The 22,957-nt window shown below is 45.6% G+C and overlaps 1 protein-coding gene across 14 annotated transcripts in view; it reads right to left on the reverse strand.

Moving 5' to 3' along the window:
* Positions 1–3,602: 3,602 nt before the first annotated feature.
* The window catches only part of LIMS1 (LIM zinc finger domain containing 1), an 82,294-nt gene continuing 62,939 nt past the window's right edge, over positions 3,603–22,957 (reverse strand). For 5 of the 14 annotated variants that reach the window (XM_044925956.2, XM_044925959.2, XM_044925957.2 and 2 more), the window contains 10 exons: positions 16,920–17,079; positions 14,466–14,556; positions 13,709–13,829; positions 13,189–13,338; positions 11,577–11,727; positions 11,066–11,158; positions 9,830–9,878; positions 8,606–8,681; positions 8,278–8,421; positions 3,603–6,238 (listed from right to left, as the gene is read on the reverse strand). In XM_044925956.2, coding sequence (XP_044781891.1) covers positions 6,124–6,238; positions 8,278–8,421; positions 8,606–8,681; positions 9,830–9,878; positions 11,066–11,158; positions 11,577–11,727; positions 13,189–13,338; positions 13,709–13,829; positions 14,466–14,556; positions 16,920–17,079 — 1,150 coding nt within the window. In that variant the 3' untranslated portion in view covers positions 3,603–6,123. Of the gene's footprint in view, positions 6,239–8,229; positions 8,422–8,604; positions 8,682–9,829; positions 9,879–10,474; positions 10,578–11,065; positions 11,159–11,576; positions 11,728–13,188; positions 13,339–13,708; positions 13,830–14,465; positions 14,557–16,919; positions 17,080–20,456; positions 20,720–22,957 lie in introns of those variants that run through there. The other 9 variants (XM_044925952.2, XM_044925954.2, XM_025261108.3 and 6 more) reach the window with 9 other exon arrangements.

Below are 22,957 nucleotides of genomic sequence, written 5' to 3' on the forward strand. Positions count from 1 at the left end.
GGGCAAAGGCTAATAGTTTTGCCAAGAGAATGCACTAGTCATAGCAAACACCCTTTTTCAACAACACAAGAGAAGATTACACATGGACATCAACAGATGGTCAACACTAAAATCAGATTGATTATATTCTTTGCAGCCAAAGATGGAGAAGCTCTATACAGTCAGCAAAAACAAGACTGGGAGCTGACTGTGGCTCAGATCATGAACTCCTTATTGCCAAATTCAGACTTAAAGAAAGTAGGGAAAACCACTAGACCATTCAGGTATGACCTAAATCAAATCCCTTATGATTATACAGTGGAAGTAAGAAATAGATTTAAGGGACTAGATCTGATGGACAGAGTGCCTGATGAACTATGGATGGAGGTTCATGACATTGTACAGGAGACAGGGATCAAGACCATCCCCAAGAAAAAGAAATGAAAAAAAGCAAAATGGCTGTCTGAGGAGGCCTTACAAATAGCTGTGAAAAGAAGAGAAGCCAGAAAGCAAAGGAGAAAAGAAAAGATATACCCATTTGAATGCAGAATTCCAAAGTATAGCAAGGAGAGATAAGAAAGCCTTCCTCAGTGATCAGTGAAAAGAAATAGAGAAAAACAACAGAATGGGAAAGACTAAAGATCTCTTCAAGAAAATTAGATACCAAGGGAACATATCATGCAAAGATGGGCTCAATAAAGGACAGAAATGGTATGGACCTAACAGAAGCAGAAGATATTAAGAAGAGGTGGCAAGAATACACAGAAGAACTGTACAAAAAAGATCTTCACGACCCAGATAATCACAATGGAGTGATCACTCATCTAGAGACAGACATCCTGGAATGTTAAGTCAAGTGGGCCTTAGGAAGCATAACTACAAACAAAGCTAGTGGAGGTGATGGAATTCCAGTTGAGCTATTTCAAATCCTGAAAGATGATGCTGTGAAAATGCTGCACTCAAAATGCCAGCAAATTTGGAAAACTCAGAAGTGGCCACAGGACTGGAAAAGGTGAGTTTTCATTCCAATCCCAAAGAAAGGCAATACCAAAGAATGTTCAAACTATTGCACATGCTAGTAAGGTAATGTTCAAAATTCTCCAAGCCAGGCTTCAACAGTACATGAACCGTGAACTACCAGATGTTCCAGCTGGTTTTAGAAAAGGCAGAGGAACCAGAGATCAAATTGCCAATATCTGCTGGATCATCGAAAAAGCAAGCATTCCAGAAAAACATCTATTTCTGCTTTATTGACTATGCGTATCACAACAAACTGTGGAAAATTCTGAAAGAGATGGGAATACCAGACGACCTGACCTGCCTCTTGAGAAATCTGTATGCAGGTCAGGAAGCAACAGTTAGAACTGGACATGGAACAACAGACTGGTTCCAAGTAGGAAAAGGAGTACATCAAGGCTGTATATTGTCACCCTGCTTAACTTCTATGCAGAGTACATCATGAGAAACCCTGGGCTGGATAGAGCACAAGCTGGAATCAAGACTGCTGGGAGAAATATCAATAACTTCAGATATGCAGATCACACCACCATTATGGCAGAAAGTGAAGAACTAAGGAGCCTCTTAGTTGGCTTAAAACTCAACGTTCAGAAAACTAAGATCATGGCATCTGGTTCCATCACTTCATGGCAAATAGATAGGGAAACAGTGACAGACGTTATTTTCTTGGGCTCCAAAATCACTGCAGATGACTGCAGCCATGAAATTAAAAAAATGTTTACTCCGTGGAAGAAAAGTTATGACTAACCTAGACAGCATATTAAAAAGCAGAGACGTTACTTTGCCAACAAAGGTCTGTCTAGTCAAGGCTATGGTTTTTCCAGTAGTCATATATGGATGGGAGTTGGACTGTAAGGAAAGCTGATTGCCGAAAAATCAATGCTTTTGAACTGTGTTGTTGGAGAAGACTCTTGAGAGTCCCTTGGACTGCAAAGAGTTCCAACCAGTCCATCCTAAAGGAAATCAGTCCTGAATATTCATTGGCAGGACTGATGTTGAAGCTGAAACTCCAATACTTTGGCTACCTGATGCCAAGAGCTGACTCATTTGAAGAGATCCTGATGCTGGGAAAGGACTGAAGGAGGGAGAAGGGGACGACAGAGAATGAGATGGTTGGATGGCATCACCGACTCAATAGATATGAGTTTGAGTAAACTCTGGGAGTTGATGATGGACAGGGAGGCCTGGTGTGCTGCAGTCCATGGGGTTGCAAAGAGTCGGACACGACTGAGTGACTGAACTGAACTGAATCGACATCTAACAGGTGGGACAGTTCTCAGGGCTTCTGAGAATCGGCTTCCCAGGTTACAATCCTCAGTTTGGCTCGAATAAAATTTCTTTTGTTCTTCTTACATTGATTATTCAATTTTCATCGACTGTTGTCTCACTGTTTCATCGACTGCTGAGTTTTGAGAGGACTTTAGGTATTCTGACTGCAAGTTCTTTCAAACATGTGATTGGGGAACATATCCTCCCAGTCTGTAGTTTGTTATTTCATTATAACTCACCAGCATCTTCCACTAAGGAGACAGTTTTTGATTTTGATAAATTGCAACTTGTCAGTTCTTTTGTTTTCTGAATCATGCTTTTGCTGTGGCAGAAGAACTCATGACCCCTGGTCACAAAGGTTTTCTTTTGTCTCACACTTTATATTTAGATACATGACCCACTTTGAGTTCATCTTTTCAGTAAGTGGAAGGCTTATGTCAGGAGCCTTTTTTGTGCATCTGGATGTCCAATTGCTTCAGCACTACCCCTTCTCCATTAAATTGCCATGGAACCTCAAAAGGCCTCCTTGACATCACAGCCCTCAGCAGGTGTCAGGATTAAGTAACATGGTGTCACCCCAAGGAAGATACCCTGTGAACACAGAGGCTGTTCGATTTTTTTTTTTTTAACATGGATTTAGATACAGCACTACTTAAACTTTGTTACAGAAAAAACTACAAACGTAATAGTTTAAAGCGGCTTTTTTTTAAAAAAAGTTGAGGCATAACTGACATGTAATTTGTTAGTCTCAGGTGTACAACATAATGATTCCACGTTTGTACACATTGCAAAATGATCACAATGTCTAGTTAACATTGGTCATCATGCAGTTACAAAATTTTTTCTTGTAAGCAGAACTTTTAAGATCTATTCTCTTAGCAATTTTCAAATATGTAATACATATTAATAACTATAGTCACCATGCTGTACATGACATCTCTATGAATTATTTATAACTGGAAGTTTGTGTCTCTTGACCCTCTCTACCCATTTTGCCCACCCTCACCCCCTACCCCCTGCCCCCTGCCGCTGACAGCCACCAATCTGTTCTCTGTATCAATGAGCTTGGTTTTTTAAATTATTCCACATGTAAGTGAGATCATACAATATTTGTCTTTCTCTGACTTTTTAGCAGTGTCCTATCCATGCTGTTGTAAATAGCAAGATGACTTATCTGTGGCTGAATAATATTCCATTGTTACACAGACTACATTTTCTCATTCATTCTTCCCTTAGTGGACACTTCGGTTGTTTCCAAAATGGCTTTCTTAAGCATTAGTCCTATATCTTCATGGTTCCATGTCTCAAAGCCGTTCAAGTTAAGCAAAACACAACAGTTATTCTTAACAATATGAGCATTTATTAAGCACCAAGAGTATACTGCACTGGTTGCTATATAAAAACATAATTATTGACATAGTGTCCCTGCCACAGAGTTTACCATCGAAAATGAAATACAGCAATGCCATAAGCCAACTTCAAAATTTCCTTAATTTAGAAATTGCTATTTTGGCAAACAAGGCAAAAATGACCTACCATCAGTTACAATGTGAGTAAGATGTAAAGAATGTTTGACTCGTACCCAGACATTTTCCCAAGTATATTAGGCTTGATAAGGAAAAGAGCACTTAGAAATGTAGTAAACAATGAATTATTTCAAATGCCTTGTAGGATTTTAAGCAAAGATTTGTTCACTAGCCTGAGCTTCTCCCTTCTGGGAGGAAGCCATGTGAAACTAAGCAAGTCCATCCTCTCATCCACTGACAACCGTCTACTCCTTACTCCTGGTAAGAGTGAGGGCTCATTGATCCCCTGCAGGGGGCAGGGAGTGTGTGTCTGGATAAAACACCCCATGGCCTTGGAGGATTCAAGGGGCAAACTTGCAGGAAATACAAAGTCATATTTTATGAGAGAGGTGAGCAGCAGGACCTCTGGGCACAGGAGAGACATGAACCCTGTAGTGATTCAGCCCATGCCTCTTCCCAGTGATTAGAAACAGGTAAGTGGGCGCTTTCTGCTCTGGATTTCCTGTGTGGAGCATTCCTGGAGCATTTAGGAATTTAGCATCAAGACCCCAGACTGCAGATCCTACACTGTATCCACCATACAGTATTTAATAAATACTTTAAAGATTTTTGTTGCTGGTCATGTATTAGCTGACAAAGGCACGCTGAAGGGAATTTGATTCTTGCTGTCAGATGCAAAGACTGTTCAGACTTCTGAACACAGTCTTAAAGTATATATTATTTTCTATCACTGATCATTCTTTGAACTCTAAAAGAGCACTAAAAAAAATTAATTGGTTATAAATTAAAAACTGAAATACAATTTAAAGTGCATGCACAAGTATTTAAAAATACATGCATACAAATATCTTAATGGCAGACTGGTAGCATCCTGAGACTTTTTTTTTTAATGGCAAAATAACATTTCAGCAATTTTTTGAAAATACCAATAATTTTCCCCTTAGAAGCCCATCTTTGCTACTTTCTTTTACATGATAACATAGTAGCAGCAACATTTAAAAAATGTTCACAAAATTCTCTTTGCATATAGGTTTATGGAGAAAGACATCCAGAAACTTTAAGATAAAACTTTGCAAAATAAAATAATTCACTACATTTGGCCTAAAGTTGATACTTAACCACCACTCTTCCAATTTAAAAGTGTTACTTATACCTCCTACATACAGTAAATAAAATCTAACTATAAGATTTGTAATGAAAAACTTGAAACACATATCAACATAATTCTCCTAATTAAGATCACAAATTAATTTCAATGTGTTTCCCCAAAAAGAAGAAAAAATTTTTAATAATCATAGCTGTGGTAAATGAATTTGAGTTTACAAATCTCATTCAATGCACTTGTTTTTAGTTTGTAAGGTATGAAACAGCTAGAACTCCTGATTATGTATTTTTCTAAGGCAAGGCAAGTTTATTTATATAAAGCATAGATATTAGCATGGTTATAAAGGCAATATGATCAATACATAAACATTCATGTTTTTAAGTGATACATTCCAAACTACTTAACATTTAATTTCATGTCCTATTCTAAGACTGCATCTGTGATCTTAAACTTCAAAGTATAATTGCTGTAATACATGAAAAAATACTTCATTTTTCCAATATTGTAAAGTATACTGTATTTTCAAATACCTAGTATAAATTTTTTTTGCACAAAATTTTAAAAAGAATATTATTAGCTAGCTATAACTACCATGATGTAACTATATAAAGAAGTTCACAAAGGAGAATACAAATTAAAACTAAGCTTAATAATTATTGCATTTAACCATAACAAAAAAGTCCCCAAATCAAGTAGTTCTGAATACACTTGTTTCTTATATGAGTAATGTGTATATTCATTTTAAAGTCACTAGTTTGATAAACACACTAAGATTCTGTGAGATATGGTTTTCTTTTTTATATCCTCCCCAACTGCAGTTGTAATTAATTTTCTTTCGAATACAAAGTAAATAATGTTTATATTTTTTTATCTGAGTCATGTAAAAACTGACTCCTTTCATTTTTAAAAGTTATATTTAATATTTTGGACCTTAATTAAAATTTAACATTTAACCATGTTTCTTTTTCTATTATGTATCATCTACATTTCAACAAACTGATAAGGGTTATTAACAAAGGCAAATCTTGATTGCATCCATGTTTTAAATATGATGACAGAAACTTTTTTTCTCTTTAATGAGAAAAAGGAGATGAAGAACACCAATAGGTGTTCAATAGGTCCTCTTCGCTCTCAACTATTTTGAGACACAACTTTAAGACAGGGTGCATCAGGTCAGGCAATGTTGTGATCTCTTATCTTTGCATAGAAGAGAAAAAATAAAGGAAGTTATTTCCTTCCTAAGGTCTCAGCTAGCTTCTTAAGTCTTTTCTTCAGCTCCAACGGAAATTTCTCATAGCACTTCTTACAGACTGGCTTCATGTCAAACTCCACAAATTTATTCCTAAAGTTAATAATAATAAAAAAAATATTAGTGGAAATGTATTCACATTTGTATACAGACATACAGATAATGTGCAGTAATTTTATTGAAGTAAATGAAGACACTATGCATATTACAACTATATTCATATTAGCAAAAAACTGTAATTCTAATCTCAATTCTAATCATTATGGTAAACATAAACTACAATACCATTTGAAGAAAGTTGCCCTTATAAACTGATCTTGTACAATGATCTGTATGATACAGAATGCTGATTACATTTTAGTCTGTGCTAAGTATGCAGGGAATCTAACGTGAATAAAACTCAGATAAAGTCAATCATGTTTTAAAATACTGTGAGAACACTTTTAAAAAATAGTTATTCAGAGCAAAGAACTCTATCTCTCTGATAAGACTGATTCTCTTTATTGAAGGTGTAGGTATCTCATGTAGTATTTTACATAGTGGAGCTATGAGGCTTCATCTTGCCTGGCCTCCCATCCCAACAATGATCATCTTCAAAAAGAAAAACCTAAACTAACATCTAAGTTACTTTGGTTGGCTGTCTCACAGAAAATTCAAGAGTGCCGGTGGACCGTGTGGCCTGTGGTCACATCTGTGATCAGTGTGTATACGGAGAACTCAATTCTTTAAAAGCCAGGACAGCACACACCCTCAATTCACTTGTACAATTCCAGCAAGTGTTGAGAAGGCCTCCTAGCTATGGGTGATGCATTTCCAGTTGACAGCTATTAGCGCTCATAGCTGTTGAGATCGTGGGTCCCTAATTGTGAACGGAACAAATGCAGAACTTTCTAACTAGTTCGATTTCTGTGAAATTACATCTAGGAAATGTGTGGGACAAGTCCAGTGATACACTGTTATCTGTTACAATTATTACATCTGTCGATACAATTTTAAAGAACAAAAATAACAAAGTTAAATCCTGACCACATATTTAAAATGAAAAACCTTTTTTTTAAACACCATGTGAGAATTATTTTCTGATTTTTTCCCAGAGATCCTAATGATGACAGTAATTCAAATGTTATGTTTCAATTGGCAATTTGATTTAAATAGTGCTATTGAGTTAAAAAGTTCTCCCAAAGTGTTCTACAGACCCCATGAACTATAGCTTGCCAGGCTCCTCTGTTCATGGGATTTTCCAGGCAAAAATACTGGAGTGGGTTACCATATCCTTCTCTAGGGGATCTTCCCAACTCAGGGGTTGAACCTCCATCTCCTGCTTTGGCAGGTGGATTCTTTACCACTGAGCCACCAGGGAAGCCTGCTAAGCAAACCTTACATTGTTTTCGTTTTCTATTTGAATTTTAATTTTTCTTTGTAGAAGGAAACTTGAAAACTGAAACAATAAAAAACTTTTAGAATTCAGAACACAATGGTCCCTATGAAGAAGTGAGACAGTCTTTCTAACAATGCAAGAGAATTTCAAAGACTGAAATATGTCCTGTGAAAACCAGGAATTGTACAAACACACACACACACACATCCAGCGATGCCGTATCTTATTCTCTACTTTAGGTGGTCTCTGCTTAGATAGGAAACATGCTGAGGGTTTAGTTTAATATAGAACTTAGAACATGCAGTGCTGGAACTGACCAATTATATTATTTTAGGCAAAGAAGCCAAAAACTAGGATTTTAAAAGCTGTAATGATCAGACAGAAGTACTTTGAAACTTTTACAGTACCTATTAAGAGATTAGAATTCTTCCCTTTGAATCCACTGGAAAAAAAAGAAATCTATACCATATTGTGATTAAAAAATGAGCTGAGAGAGTCTACAGATTCAAGGAAGCAAGTGCAGTACAGGTTATGTGAAGGGTGGACCCTAATAAAGAGTGTAATTTTTAATAATTAGGCAAAAAGATCAGCTCTACACAGGACAAGCCCATCTATGTCAGCCTCTGGCAGCTACAAATGCATGCCAAAAAGAAACAAGAAAAGCAGGAGACAAAACCAGGATCAACGTGTATTCTGGAGGACTAACCACAGGAGAAAGTAGTAGAAATGGTGGCAGAGGGACAGAAAAGCTCACAGACAGACTGGCTTTTTCTTTTTCTGCTTGTCCTTATCCTTGGCTTCTCTCTCCCGCTTGGCAAGTCTCCTCTTAAATTCTTCTGGCATTTTCTCATAACAATGTTTGCAGACTGGCTTTAGATCAATCTCAACAAACTTATCCCTTTGTGTAGGACAGAGAAGGAACAAAAGAAAAGAGGGAATGATTAAAGGAGGAACCTTTCTTTGAGACGGCCTGGACAGAAAGAAGCAAGAAGCATCAGGTCCTACTTTTCCAACACTGAATGCTCTCCACAATGTCCCCCGCGGGTCCCACCCAAGGGCTCGCAGGCCCAGTGCACACTTACTTGAGTGTCAGCTTGGCGCTGCAAGTGGAACAGGCAAAGCAGTGCACACACCAGGCCTTGTTGAGGGCGGAGACCACTGGGGAGAGAGGGGATGGTCACTCACCCACAGCTCGGCTCACCACCAACCCCTTCCCCAGGCCGGTTCGCTAGGGCTTTCCTCACAAAAGAACCACACACAGCACTAAGCATCTCAGTGCCATTAACTGATGCTCACGGAATCAGTTGAAGTTACTCACTAATTTATCTATCACACTGTGAGAACACACAGTCCCAGCTCTGCATCTGTCTCCCACAACTGCAGGCCTCACCTCAGGGAAGGCCATCACTGCCTTTCAACCTGTACTGATGGTTAATGTTTCGAGGCATCTGAACAGCAGATGCCAAGTCTCCCCATCAGAGCGCCCACTCCCCAGCCGCGAAGGTGCGGCCCAACTCTCATGGTACCGCTACCTGCCTCCTGCCACCTGCCCAGCAATGTAGTCTGAACTAGGTAAATAACTGAAACAGGAGCCAGGTGCTAACCCACCAGCCGGGGTGAGTCTGCCTTCCAAGCTGACACTAAGCTCCTCTGCCCGCTTCTCTCTCCTGGCAACTGCCTCCCGCAGACGGAGGTGAGATTTATTTCCACCGGCACTAAAGATCACTTTCCTGAAGCCACCCCTTCACAAAGGGCACTTGGGCAGTGTTTCAGAAAGTATTTCCCAAATTCGGCTCTCTGCCCAGAGGCATGAAGCAGGCTGGAAACAGCAGTGTTTACAACTTCACCAGGAAGCTTCTGGCAGAATCTGCTAATGACTGCTGGCAAACAGCTGCTTCCTTTCCATGCTAGTCAATCAGGCCCCCTCACATGGGACCAGGGGGCAGGTTCTGGAAAGGTCTAGAGACAACCACCAGGTGTTCACGTCTGCAGGGTTCAGGGGACCCTCCCCAAGTGCTCCTAATGAACACACCCCGCAGCTTCCACGGAAAGTAATTCCAGGGATGGGAGGGAGAAGCAAGACTCGGGGTCAGTCGTTTCTATGGTAACGACCTTGCAGCACTGGCCTAAAGTGTCATCAAAAATGAGCAACAAGTTTGATTCTTAGGAGTCAGCATTTCACGGCTAGAGATCACTTGGGGAATACGCCAAAGAAAGAGGAAAAGTAACCAATGACCATCACAACATTTTCCAATTTTCACATGACCTAGGGGTTTTGTGTCCAAAGGTGCCCTACAGGTGCTCACCATCGCCTTCTATAACACGGTTGCAGTGGAAACAAACATCACCAAATAGCTGGAAACGGGAAAAGACAAAAAAAAAGTGGTAAAATTAAAGATATGTTACAACTAAGTATCAGAACACCAAACATTTAATATACTTTCAGTTCTTCGTAAAACTTAAATACCCTACAGCATGTTTCTAGCTTCCATATACATGCATTAACATACAATATTTTTCTTTCTGACTTACTTTACTCTGTATAATAGGCTCTAGCTTTATCCACCTCAGTAGGACTGACGCAAATGAGTTCTTTTTTTATAGCTGAGTAATATTCCATTGAATTGACAGAATAGTGTGGAAACATATACATTACCATATGTAAAAAAGATAACAAGAGGCAATTTTCTGTGTGACACAGGGAGCTCAACCGAGTGCTCTGTGACCACCTAGAGGAGTCGGAAGCATGGGAGATGGGAAGGGATTTCAGGAAGGAGGGGATATATGTATACCTGTGGCTGATTTACATTGATGTGTGGCAGATGCCAACACAATATTGTAAAACAATTATCCTTCAATTAAAAAAAAAAAATAGCCTGGCTATACCTAAACTCAGAATTTGCTGTTACTAGAGATGATCAGTAAATGTTCACTGACTAGTTTTTACTTACTACAATGAAAACAATTTACTATTCATCTTGATGGAAAACAAAACACGGCTCTGGAGATTTCAGGACGGTAAAGGAGCATGAGAACCCCGGACTGGGCCCCGCACTGGAGTGGAAAACAGGCCAGAAGGACATTACTCGGTAAAGTGACAAAACTGGAATGGACAGAGTAATCAATGATAACAGTGGTTATACAAGTGAGTCCCATATTCTTGGGAAGTACACGCTGAAGCATTAGGGGTAAAGGACCACAGGGAATTTATCATCAAATGCTTTAGAAAAGAATCGGCACGCTTTTGTACGTATACATTGACTCGCATACAATGAGACGAGCATTTATGTGTGTGTCAGAGAAGGCAGGAAGGACACACACGTGATGAAGCAGGTACTGAATCTGAGTACAACATGTAGGTATTTTCTTTGTATTTATTATTTTACCACTTTTCTCTGAGTATGAAGTGATTTTACAAATAAAAAGTTAAAAAGCCACGTGTATAGCCCAGTGTACATTTCCCCAGAGCTCTCTCTGCACGTAACTGTGGAGAAGCTCAAGTTCACCTAAGTGTGTGTCACATCCAAAGAGCCCATCTCTACCTGGTTGTAGTGGGTTTCACAGTATGCCAGGCCCTTCCTCTCATAATGGCGATGTCCAAGGAATGGCTTCTCACACTTAGCACAAACAAAATGCTGAAAGAAATGGCATTAGGTCATATTTGCATCAGCATGTTTTATTTATGTAGTGAAGCAAAGCCCCAGAGCTAAAGAGAAGATCCATAAAAGCCTAGGTGCTGGTGTCATCTGGGTCACAAGAGACCCTGAAGTGACCAGGGTCATCCCAGCCTTCATCCAGCATCTGGAGGCTCTCTCAACAGCAGAATGAGAAAAGAGAGGATATGTGGATGCCTCTCTGGGTTGGACCAGGAACCAAGAGGTCTCCCCGCACCGTCACAGGCTGATCACAGCACGGTGCCGTCTACGTTCTTAGTTTTCCACAAAGTTTACAGTCACCAAGTGCCCCCACTCACCCCTCAGCATCCCCCAGCCTTGCTGGCACCCCTGAGCCTTGGGTGTGTGAGGGCCCGTTCACCCTGCCATGGGCACTCACCTCCACGTGCCACTGCTTGCCCATGGCATTCACCACACGCCCCTCGATGGGCCGGCGGCAGGCACCGCAGATGGGCACCCCCATCTTGTCGTGGCATGGCAGGCAGTACAGCTCCCCCTTGAGCTCCCGGGCATCAGCAGTCAGCTCCTTCCTGCCCGAGAGAGGAACCACTGAGTACCACCAGCAAGGGAAGAGCCGGTGGCTGGTGCGGCTGACGCCCTGAGATAAGGCATCTGAATAGACCACCGCAACAACCCCATAACTGCTTGCTCCCCCGAGAGGTGGTCACAGTGATTGAACAGCTTCAGCAGGCTTCATATTCGTGTCAACATAAACATCACCCAATGACAACCAGTCAGACATTACCCCCAAGTGGCCCCTTGTCTCTGCTGTTGCTTTTATTATAGAGTCCCTCCTTGTTTTCCTTAAGAAGCTGGGGGAGAGGGATGCAGGCCCAGGGACAGACCTGCTAATGCTACCTTCCTAAAATAACAAGAGTGTGGAGACCAGTTCCACTTCCTGACACTCACCAACAAGCTGCTAAAAACAGCTGTAGGTTCGTAGAAAACATGCAGACCAAACGCCCAGACCGCTCCCCTGACAAATGCTTGAGTTCACTACTGTCTTCAGTCTCCTAAGTTAATAAACTGAGGTGGCCCCCAAACAAGATGGATTTCATCTGTTTTTAAAAGGTTCTTTAGGAGAAGTTCTTATGGAGAATGAACAGAGGGAGGACAGGCAAGAAAACCAGACCAAGCCGGAACTGAATCCCCCAAATAAGCTGTCTGTCAGCTTTCACTGCAGCTCTCTACTCCCCGTGGTAACAGCCAGGACAGTCATGCCGACTATGGTCAAGTACCTTTTCCATTAAATTCTTATACTACACAGCAGACTGTGAAACACATAGCCTAACAACATATCCTGAGCTTCTGAAGAAAAAACAGATGTAAATAGAGAGCCAAAGTAAATAGATGTAGTTTAAACACTAATGGTTACAACTGTGATAGTTATACCCATTTGGATACAAAGATAAGACCATTTAAAGTTTTTTTCTTTGCATGGGAGAGGGGACCCTGTATTAAAAACAATGTGATGAAAAACAGCTGTGGGGATCACTGGGGATATTTTAATATGAGCTGATTATTTAAATGTATTAGGGCTTTCCAGGTGGCACAGTGGTAAAGAATCCACCTGCCAATGCAGGAGACACAGGTTTGATCCCTGGGTCGGGAAGATCCCCCTGGAGGAGGGCACGGCAACCCACTCCAGGATTCTTGCCTGGGAAATCCCATGGACAGAGGAGCCTGGTGGACTACAGTCTGTCGTGTCTCAAGAGTCAGACATGACTGAGTGACTAAGTACACACATTTAAAGGTACATGTTTATGCACACTTGTACACACACACACATGGCAACATGTTACCCAGTGAGACTTCATGAAGGGTCTGGGGTTCTCTGTGTATGAGTCTCTTGACTCTCCTATAGGTTTTAATATTTTCCGGATTAAAAGCTGAAAAAAGCCAGTTTGGGTGCCGGAGTAACAGTAATACCCAGGTCAGTGTGTTCACTTATTTCCACTGTCTGTACAGTAAGCAAGAGAACGCGGGCCTACCCGCAGTTGGCGCAGTTGAAGTGGTCTGGATGGTAGGGGTCGTTCTTGAATATCAATGGCTGCTCGTCGATGATGGCGTGGCACTTCTGGCAGATGTATTTGCCGAGGCCCCGGGCTTTCTCCCGGTTATGACAGGGGCGACACAGGTGCCTAAACAGAGCCACAGAAGCTGACATTTAAAATCCAACGTTCTTCTAATAATTAAAAAAAAAAAAAGAAAAGCTTCCCATATCTATGCAAAGAAATTCAAGAGAGCGTTTCTTAAACATCACTGCTGTGTTTCAAGGGCAGAACCAAGCCCCACTTTCCACAGGAAGCTACTTACTCCCACTCAGATGATCAGGTAGCACTTAAAAGATCCCCCTAGCAGCCATACCAGATGCAGGACAATGCCAGGGCGTCCCCCACAGGCCCGGCCACGCCACAGTGCATGTGCATGACCTGGAAGCACAGGTGACCCTGTGGCACCACCCTGCCCACCCACCCACCTGCCCTGAGGGGACCAGTGCCCTGCTCGTACCTCCCGGCGTTCTTGACGAAACCGATGTCGGCCAAGACCTCCTGGCACAGGTCGCAGCGGAAGCACTCGGGGTGCCAGCTGTTGTTCATGGCTTTGATCACCCGGCCAATGATGAATTCACCTGCAGGAGGGACACTCAGGCCGCAGCTCGGCCTCCCTGCCCACAGCCCTGGGAAACCATTCTCCCTGTGCTAGGACCCCACAGGAGGTGCTGTGTTAGAAAAACGCCTCCATGTCCCCTGAGCCCTTGTGTTTGGCCCTGCAGCCACATTCTCGGTCCATCTTCTCATCTCTGGGTCTGCTCTCCTTTTCTAAACAAGGTGTGGGCTCTCCCTCTCCAAGGCCTGTGGTTATATGAGGTCATGGGCACAGAAAGCAGAAATCCACAGCCTGCTTTCTTGTAACGCAGACTTAACTTCTTCCTGCATCCAGGCTTCTCAGCATCTACTCGTTAATCCCACGTTCTCCGGCTGTGTGACCGGCAGGCCACCCCTGTGCCTCTCAAGGTCCCCGCTGCCCCCCACCAACTGCATTGACAAAAGGGAACTGCATGGAAGCCCAGCAGGTCCTGGGGTCAGTCACCCCTTGGGCCATGAGAACCGGAGCTCTCGGGCTGGGACTCTTCCAAGTGGTTAACCTCGATGACGGGGAGTGCGGCTGACAAGCACCTGACGACTCTCCCTCCTACGCAGCTCGTGGGAGGAAGTCCTGCAGAAGGAAACTTACTTTTCACGGCAGGTTGGGCACCAACACTTACCACACTGATGACAGCAAGGAGCAAAGAGCATCTGGAAGTCATGTTCACAGTACTTCCTTCCTTCAAACTGAAACAGAAAGTACCGGCCCCCCTGAGTAGGAGACAGCCCCAGGATCCATCATCCTCCTGAGGCCTGTGAAGCAGAAGGGCACCCTCTGGCACCTTCCACATGCCTGCGTGTGGATACAGGACAGGCTCCCTGACCAGCTGAGACCAGAAGTGACTCTCTGCCTCCAGAGAGCAATGAGACCCCTGCTCACCAGGCTTCACCAGGTCTTGGCTCAAACCCCACCTGCAGGGTGGAGGAGAACCACAGACCCCTCTCCTCATGTTGAAAAAACAAATTTACAGACAGTAAATATTCTAGCCTATTTTAACTGTCAACACTTTTGTGTGATGTGCAGTGCTTAGTCATGTCCGACTCTTTGTGACCCCATGGACTGTAGCCCGCCAGGCTCCTCTGTCCATGGAATTCTCCAGGCAAGAATACTGGAATGGGTTGCTATGCCATCCTCCAGGGGATCTTCCCGACCCAGGGATTGAACCCAGGTCTCCTGCATTGCACGTGGATTCTTTACCATCTGAGCCACCAGGGAAGCCCATTACAAAGATTATTACTATACAAATGATCAAAATGTAAGTATCGGGACTTGCCTGGCCATCCAGTGGTTATGCAGAGGACATGGGTTTGATCCCTGGTCCCAGAAGATTCCACAAGTGGAGGAGCAGTCAAGCCCACGTGCCATAACTACCAAGCCCGTGTGCCTCAACTACGAAGCCTGTGTGCCTCGACTAGAGAGCCTTTGCACCAGAATCAAAGATCCCACATGATGCAGTGAAGATTCTGATGTAGCCAAGTCAATCTATCAATTGATCAATAGTTTTTAGGAAAGCATGTTACAAGTGTTAAATTGCATTTACTGTTTGATTATTCGCACGAGCAGCATATCCTACCGAGGTAAGCAGGAACCCTCTTTCCCTCACAGTGATTTCAGTCCTCCACTGATAAGGATGCCTGACACCTAGAAGACTTGGAGTTCAATGTTATCTAGTTTATTAATGTTTTCTATTTGGGGGACTGCTTGTATCCTTCTCACAGTATGGGGAAAAGAAAGTGATGGAGAGGCAACAGCAAGCCGTGGAGATAGGAGCCTGCCTCTTCTCTTTCCCTCCTTAGAATCTCTCATAAGGCCATTGCCATAATTACCCATTTCAGTAAAAATCTTAGCTCTGAAAATAGTAGGTCAGGGAAAGAAAACCATATCAGATATCAGAGACTAAACTGAGGTATAACCCTATTACGTCACTAGTCTGCTCTTGTCAAGGGCACGTAGCCTCTCTGGGCCTCAAGAAGGAGATCAGGCAGGTAGAGGGCTTTACAAGTGTGGAGACCAATGTCTCCTTGGGGCAGGCTCCCTGGACTCCCAGGACTGTTCTGCGGGCCTGGGTGCCAGGGGCCACGGCCTCCCCTGCACCAGCTTAGGGACTGGACAACCCTGCTCGGTCCCCAGAACCATGGTCCCCTGAAGGCTATCACCCTTGACAGAAAGAGAGATTCCTGTTCTGACGGTGAGGGTTTCTGTAGTAGAGAATGTGTGTCCTGGGAACACGGTAGGAGCTGAAAAGATGTGTCTGAGCAACACGGTGTTCTGGAGTTTGTCCCGACACACCCACTGCTCTGCTCTGCAGCCCCATGACTTCTACAGGCTGGCTGCGAGCCCCGCTCCCAGGCCCCATTCCTATGGGAAAACACTGTTGGACTGACCAACAACTGACTTACTAATGACCTTTAAAAGCCACCTTTCCTTCCTCAGGAATGGCTTGTAAAACAGGAAAAGTTTAAAATCTGCAGGAGGAGAAACCAAACAGTAGCCGCCTCTGGGTGTCACATAACTGTGTACACATATCACCATATAGAGACATGCGTGCAGACACACAAGGAGGTGATCACACAGGCACGCACTCACACATAGACACAAGCACAGCCACACACATACACAGCCACACACACAGACCACACAGACACACACCACACACACAGATATACACAGACACATACAGACACAGATATATACATAGACACACACAGAACATACAGACAGACAGACACACACACACACACATACACTGTTGTCCTCACTCCCAGGTTGAGGCCGTCCCTAGACCAGCCCCAAAGCAGACATGAGGGGGCACTTCAGGCCAGTCAGCATGAACACACTTGCGCCCAACACCCATGGTAACAACCATAGGATCAGGAAGAATAGGTGTTTGGGAAAGAAGAGGAGACACTGAGAAGAACAGGATAAGAAGGGGTGCCCCCACCTCACAAATAAGAGCCCCTTTAGGACACAGGTGCTGGGGGGCATCCACAGGGCTGACCACCACCCAGCATCACTGCCCAGCCCCCACCAACACAGCATCACTGCCCCGCCCCTGCAGCTCACCCGCACCCACCTCATAGAAGAGGCCCTCCGGGAACTGCTGGAAGCACTGGGCACACACGAAGCACTGCTCGTGGTAGAGCTCGCCATTGCTGTTGACAATCTTCTCAGCGGGTGCAAAGCCGCCCCGGCAGCGCTCGCAGCTGGCGTTGGCCAGGGCATTGGCCATGTTGCTGCAACAGACAGACAGGGGATATGGGTCACAGATGGCAGCTCTTCCTGACAGCTTGGTCTGGGGTCACAACAACCGTGTCTTGTCCATAAAGCTGGCTTCCCGCCTGCGACCCAAGGTCTCAAGCCCACTTTCTCACGTGGCATCTGGGTGCAGACCCTCTGGTTCACTAACATCCTGCATCCTCCTGCCAACAGCCCAGAGGGCACCCTACCCCCTGCCCAGCCCGTGAGGAGCCAGGGCTGCAGGGGAGCCTCATGAGCCACCTCAAAGGATTGAACTGAAGGCCTGACGTTGGCTTCACTGAACTCCCCCTAAACATGGTCTGGACACGCTGAAGGCACAGCCCAGATACAGGCCCCGAATGCTGAGGCCCTGCCAAAGCAGCTTTAGTCCTACAGGGGGACAAATGCCAAACACGGACACTTGGAGACGGATCCGAACACGGTCATTGGGAGATGGATCTGAAAGCCACAGAATTTCCCATCCTGAGACCATTTTATAGCCGGTGATGTGCAGGTCCAGAGACTGACAAGCCCAGCCTCACACAGCTGTCTGGTTCAGGGGAGACTCAGGCCCAGAATCCCAGTTCCCCCGCCCAGGAGCCACAATGGGATGATGGTATCATGCTCGACAGGACCTGAGAGACCTGTCAGGAAAGAGGAACCATGACAAGACCCCAGCTGACGAGCTACCAGCCAGGGCTCCCCTGGACTCTGAACACTTGGGTGCATTCAGTAAAGGGAAAGCACCTGACCGAACCCCCGATCAGATCTCTCCAGACTGTGGGCTCCGGTGAAGGACTGTTGGGTCTCTGGATGGCCCCCAGGGGGAAGGCCCTGGCAGAGCTGGTGCTGGCCCTGCAGCTTCATGATTTGTGGGTTTATTTTCAGATGCCCAGACGCCCACTCAGAGCATGTGCTCCGCTGTGTGTCGGGTCCCAGGGGCAGCGTCTGCGCCCCCAGACACCCACTCAGCCCTGCTTGGGCAGTCACTGCCAACCTCTGCAGCCTGCCCAGCCCCCAAGGAGGAGGAGGAGTTCCCCCCACCCTTGGAGGACCGCTGCCTTGTCCCCATCACAGCCCATATCTCACTGCTTCCTCAGCAAGGTCTGCACAGAGCACACCTCACCCCCACTCCCACGGAAGACGACCCCGCCCTCTCCTGGCAACGGTCTCACAGAGCAATATCCTGCTTTGTCGACTTCACACCCCATGCAGAAGTCCATGTCCACGACCCCACACCAACAAAACTCGATTAAAGCGTTGCCAGGAAAGGAAGGGAGGGACGTGGCCTTGACACTTGGCAAACTTGACCTAAGTCTCCTACTGAATCGAACTTTCTATTTGTTGTTGAAAAAGTACTGGGGGTCAGGGAGAGAAGCCATCGCTCCCTTGTCACCCGGCTCTGCTGCGAGCCGGACAAACGAGGGCAGTTTGGTTCTGGTCCCCTTCTCCCAACAGGGACCAAAATCCACAGGTGCTCCTCGACAACGTGTGGTGGCCCACAGCCGCCCCCACAGGCCCAGTGCTGCTCCGAGAGTTGAATAAGAAAAAGCCTATAAAACCACTTTGGAAACCAAAAAGAGTTACTCAAACATCAGGCACTGTTACTAATTTAAAATTCTCTCAAAAGAGTCACTGAATTCTCAGTGATTTTAGCAGAATTCCAAGAGAGCTACAGGAGAAACCCTGGAGTGCCCCGAATACTGATTTCCCAGATCGGTGACATTCTCCAGAAGGAAAGGCCCCCCTTCCCCACATCTCTACAGGGGCCACAATTTCTTTATAAACTTCATTCAAAACAACATCTTCCAGAAGGATGAAGGCAGGTGGCATGGCTTTACTGAGACACACAATTTGCAAAAATGTTAACACAATGCCACTCTTTCTACCAGGGTTTTGTCATTTTGGAAACATATTTCATATAAAATTAATATTAATATTATTAATGTGTAATGAGCATGTTGTTATTTTACATGAACTAATCACAAGTACTTAAAATTTTTCTCAGTTTTATTTTCTAATACAGTAAATACTGATAAAACAAGAGGTATTTGGAGACCTCAATATTTTTAAAGACAAGAGGTATTTGGAGACCTCAATATTTTTTAAGACTATGAATGGGTCCCCATATCAAATTGTTTATCACTGACCCATTTATGCTCATTACACTACAGACCATTTACACTCAAGTTCAAATACTCACAGATTAGAATGTAGTTAGAAAACAGGCAGAGACATTATAAAAGCAAGTTTTCCCCCCACACACAGGAAAAGTAAATTAGTCTTAGAGATAAAGTTCGGTGTTTTTGAAGAACTGTTCATTTTAACAACTAGCAAGAAAACAAAGCAAAGAGAACACTAGCGGAAACTTTGAGGAAAGAAGCCCTAACAAACCAATAATCTCACCAACCTACTCAACTGCTTACCTTGCTCTTCCTCCCTGACCCGCTGGCACTGTATGTATATATATATTTTTAATGGGCTGTTTTTGAGCAGTTTCAGGTTTACAACAAAATTCAGTGGAAGATGCAGAGTTCCTGTACAGCCCTGACCCTCGCTCGGGGCACAGCCCCCCGCGGTCAATACCCCCAGATGGTAAAGTGAGGCCCACACTGAACACTGACCTATTCAGTCTTCTCACAGTGACTGACACGGTTACTGCAGATGATAGAAGCTACTTGTAAAAGTCAGGGTAAGCTGCCGTCGGATTAGTTACAATTAACAGGCTAATGTTTCAGAGAGGATTTCCATGGTGGGAAATGTACGCCTGGGGAGCATGAAAGCCTTGGTGGTGGTTTGGTCACAACTGTCTCAGCCTATCCGCCTCCACAGATCCGCCTCCACAAAAGAAAACCTGACATCACCGAGCCTTCTGTTATTCAAGTGCCTTGTTTATCGAAGTGTGTGAAACGTATATTCTAGCATTAAAGTGCAGGAATGTGAGCCCCCAAAGCACTTCGAGTTCACCAAGCATTCTGGTTACAGTGTAACTGTATTGGTCCCATTGGTCTTAGAGCTTGTCAGAAGCTTGCTATCTCAGGTAAAGAGAAGCGGGATATCTATTGCGAAAGCACAGGGAGTGGATGGAGGAAGCAGAGACTCAGGCCAGGTAAACTCCCCTCCCTGCTAAGCACCCCGGGAGATGGAGATGGAGATGCAGTGATTCCACTCCAGCTCCCAGGAGGAGTCAGCAGGGCCCGCCTCCTGCCTGTAGGTAGCACCTTCCTTCTCTCCTTCCTTCTTTTCTGCACTTCGTCCTGGGCATCCTCGCCCCCCACCTCCAGTCCTGGCAGGAGACCCGCTGAAGGTGCAGGTCAAACCCCAAGGCAGTGAACTCCAGCCCCAGGAGGGGGCCCGGGAGGGGGCCACTCACAATTTGGCGTAAAAGTCACAGAACTCCTTGTAGACCCTGACATCGCTGTGCCGGCGCTGCAGCCTGGACTCGGCCCTCTCGTCCTGGCTGCTGAGACCCTGGTGCTCCCCATTACGGGCCGCCGGGGGGACCTCCTGGTCCTCCGGGATGACGGCTGGGCGCGGGCCCCGGAGTGCCATGGTGGGAGCGGCAGGACTGAGGGACAGGGGATGGAGGGACGCAGGACACCCAGGCGGCTCCCCTGGTCACTCCCCCGCACTCCCCTCCCGGTTCCCACACGTCAGCTGCTCCAGGGTCATGCAGCCCTTCCGGTCCTGAGCTTGCTCCTGAGCTTGCGGTGGGTCTGGAAGCTGCAGGGCCCTCCCCTGACAAAGGACCGGCTGTGTGGCCGCCCTCCAGGGGAAGTAACAGCTGGTGGGGGCGCTGGCAGGAACCCGCTCCCTCCTCGGCTCTGGGCAGTGACAGCTCAGTCCCAGGCTCCCGAAGGGGTGCCAGGGAGAGAGGCCGTGTCCAGTTACAACTCCTCCTGTTTGGCCCCAGTCAGCCTGTAAGAGCCTGTAACTCAGCGGCCAGTCCTCCTGGGTCTGCATCTCGGGTAAAGGACAAGGGATGCTCTGCACCTGGCTGTGCTCCTTCCACAGGGTCGCCCGCAGCGCTCACCGTCAGCCCTGCAGCGGTGGGGATCTGGAGCCTGGGGAGTAGATGGGGGAGGGGGCAGCCTGTCCAGTCCCACCTCTCAGCCCCTAGAGCCTTCAACACAGCCTGAGGGCATCTCCTGGGCAGCAGGGGGCCACTGTTCTTTTGGGGGTCTCAGCTTCTTACAAAGTAATTGCCTGTGTTAGTTACTTCCTAACAGTATGTACTGTCACATCAGAACATTAGGAATTCCTACTGCATGCTTGTAGCGTTTCTGCAGACCTAGCAGGTATATAAGAGGTGCCCGACCCACTCAGCACAGGGAGCCTGCGTGTGGCCGGGAGCCACGCGTGTTCCCTGCAAGATTCACGCAGGTAACAGTGTGTTGCTCCCCAGGGTCTGGAAGCTGAGGGTGGAAGGGCAACCACGTGGCACCGACCGGTGGGGGCTGCACGGGCCGCCTAGCTGGTCCCTCACATCCCCACCCAGCCACACAGATTGGACATGAGTTATTCCTCCAAGAGGACAAGGGGTAATTTGAGGCCAAATCAACACCATTGCTCAATTTTTATATCCAGGCCTTTTGTTACTTTTAAACCATTTCTGGCACTTAATAATGTCACTCTAAGAAATGCAAACAATTCTTTTAGACTGTGATTGTAACCATAAGAAAACATTTATCTGAACTCCCTTGACCGAGATCACTACAGCCTGCACAGCGCAGCAAGACAGCCTTGAAGCAAGTGGGAAGCTGTTTTAATATAAAACACCTCAAGGCCAGCTTTGAGCAGTGGGCCTGTGAGGTAGTTTCCTGGATTCTAGGATTCCCAGAGGTTCTCCAGAGGGCTTCTATTGTCTGATCAACCTCCCTCCTCATCGTGGCTGACATGGAGTCCCTCTGGCAGATCCCACAGGACAGGTCTGTGCCCCAGACGTCCCTGACATCCATCCAGACTGGAGAGGCTTGTATTTCATGAGCTCTGACCATTTTCTCATCTACTGGGCCGAGTCTCAGTCCCTTAGAGTCACTGTAACAAAACACCACTGGCCAGGTGGCTCATAAACAACGGAAATTCATGTGTCACGGTCCTGGACGCAGCAAGCCCAGGACCAAGGCGCCAGGATGGCCAGTGTGGCCGGACCAGGTGAGGACTCTGCCCCTGCCCCCTGGGTTCTGGCTGGCACCTCCTCGCTGAGCCCTCCCGTGGTGGAGGGACAGGGGCTCCACGGGTCCCATTCAAGAGACCTTCACATCTGACCTCATGGCCTCACAAGCCTCAGGGGTCAGGATCTCAACATAGCAATTTTGGGGGTGCACAAACATTCAGACCAGAGCAGGAGGATTCAGGACCCAGGCTGAGTGCACCCAACAGCCTGTTGGATGCGGAACCACACGCAGCTCATCTGCTGCTGAGCTGACCATTCCCACATCCTGCAATCCGGTGTTCAGCCTTCCCACGTGCTGCACATCCACCAGCCCAGCCGATGCCATGATTTCAGCCAGAACAAATTCTGCCCCTGATGTAACACCCTGCCCGAGATGAATAACCTGCCCCAAGGTAACAGATCAAGAATGGCGGCTATTCCTAAGAGCTCAAACAACGAGGGCCTGGACAGAAGCCTGAGCACGTTTGGCAAAGTTAAAAAGCAACTTTTAATAACTGGCACTTTTAAAATTCAAATCCTCTCAAATAATTTTGGAATTATTTGAATTGAATTACATTGAATTCAACTGAATTACATGCATCATTACCAAACATTTCATCTACGTGGGTTTTTAAAGTTTTATTTGAGTATAGTTGATTTACAATGTTGTTACTTTATTCCAGACAGCAAAGTGAATCAGTTATGCATATACAGACATT

Source organism: Bubalus bubalis, chromosome 12, assembly GCF_019923935.1.
Source record: "Bubalus bubalis isolate 160015118507 breed Murrah chromosome 12, NDDB_SH_1, whole genome shotgun sequence".
Lineage (NCBI taxonomy): Eukaryota > Metazoa > Chordata > Mammalia > Artiodactyla > Bovidae > Bubalus > Bubalus bubalis.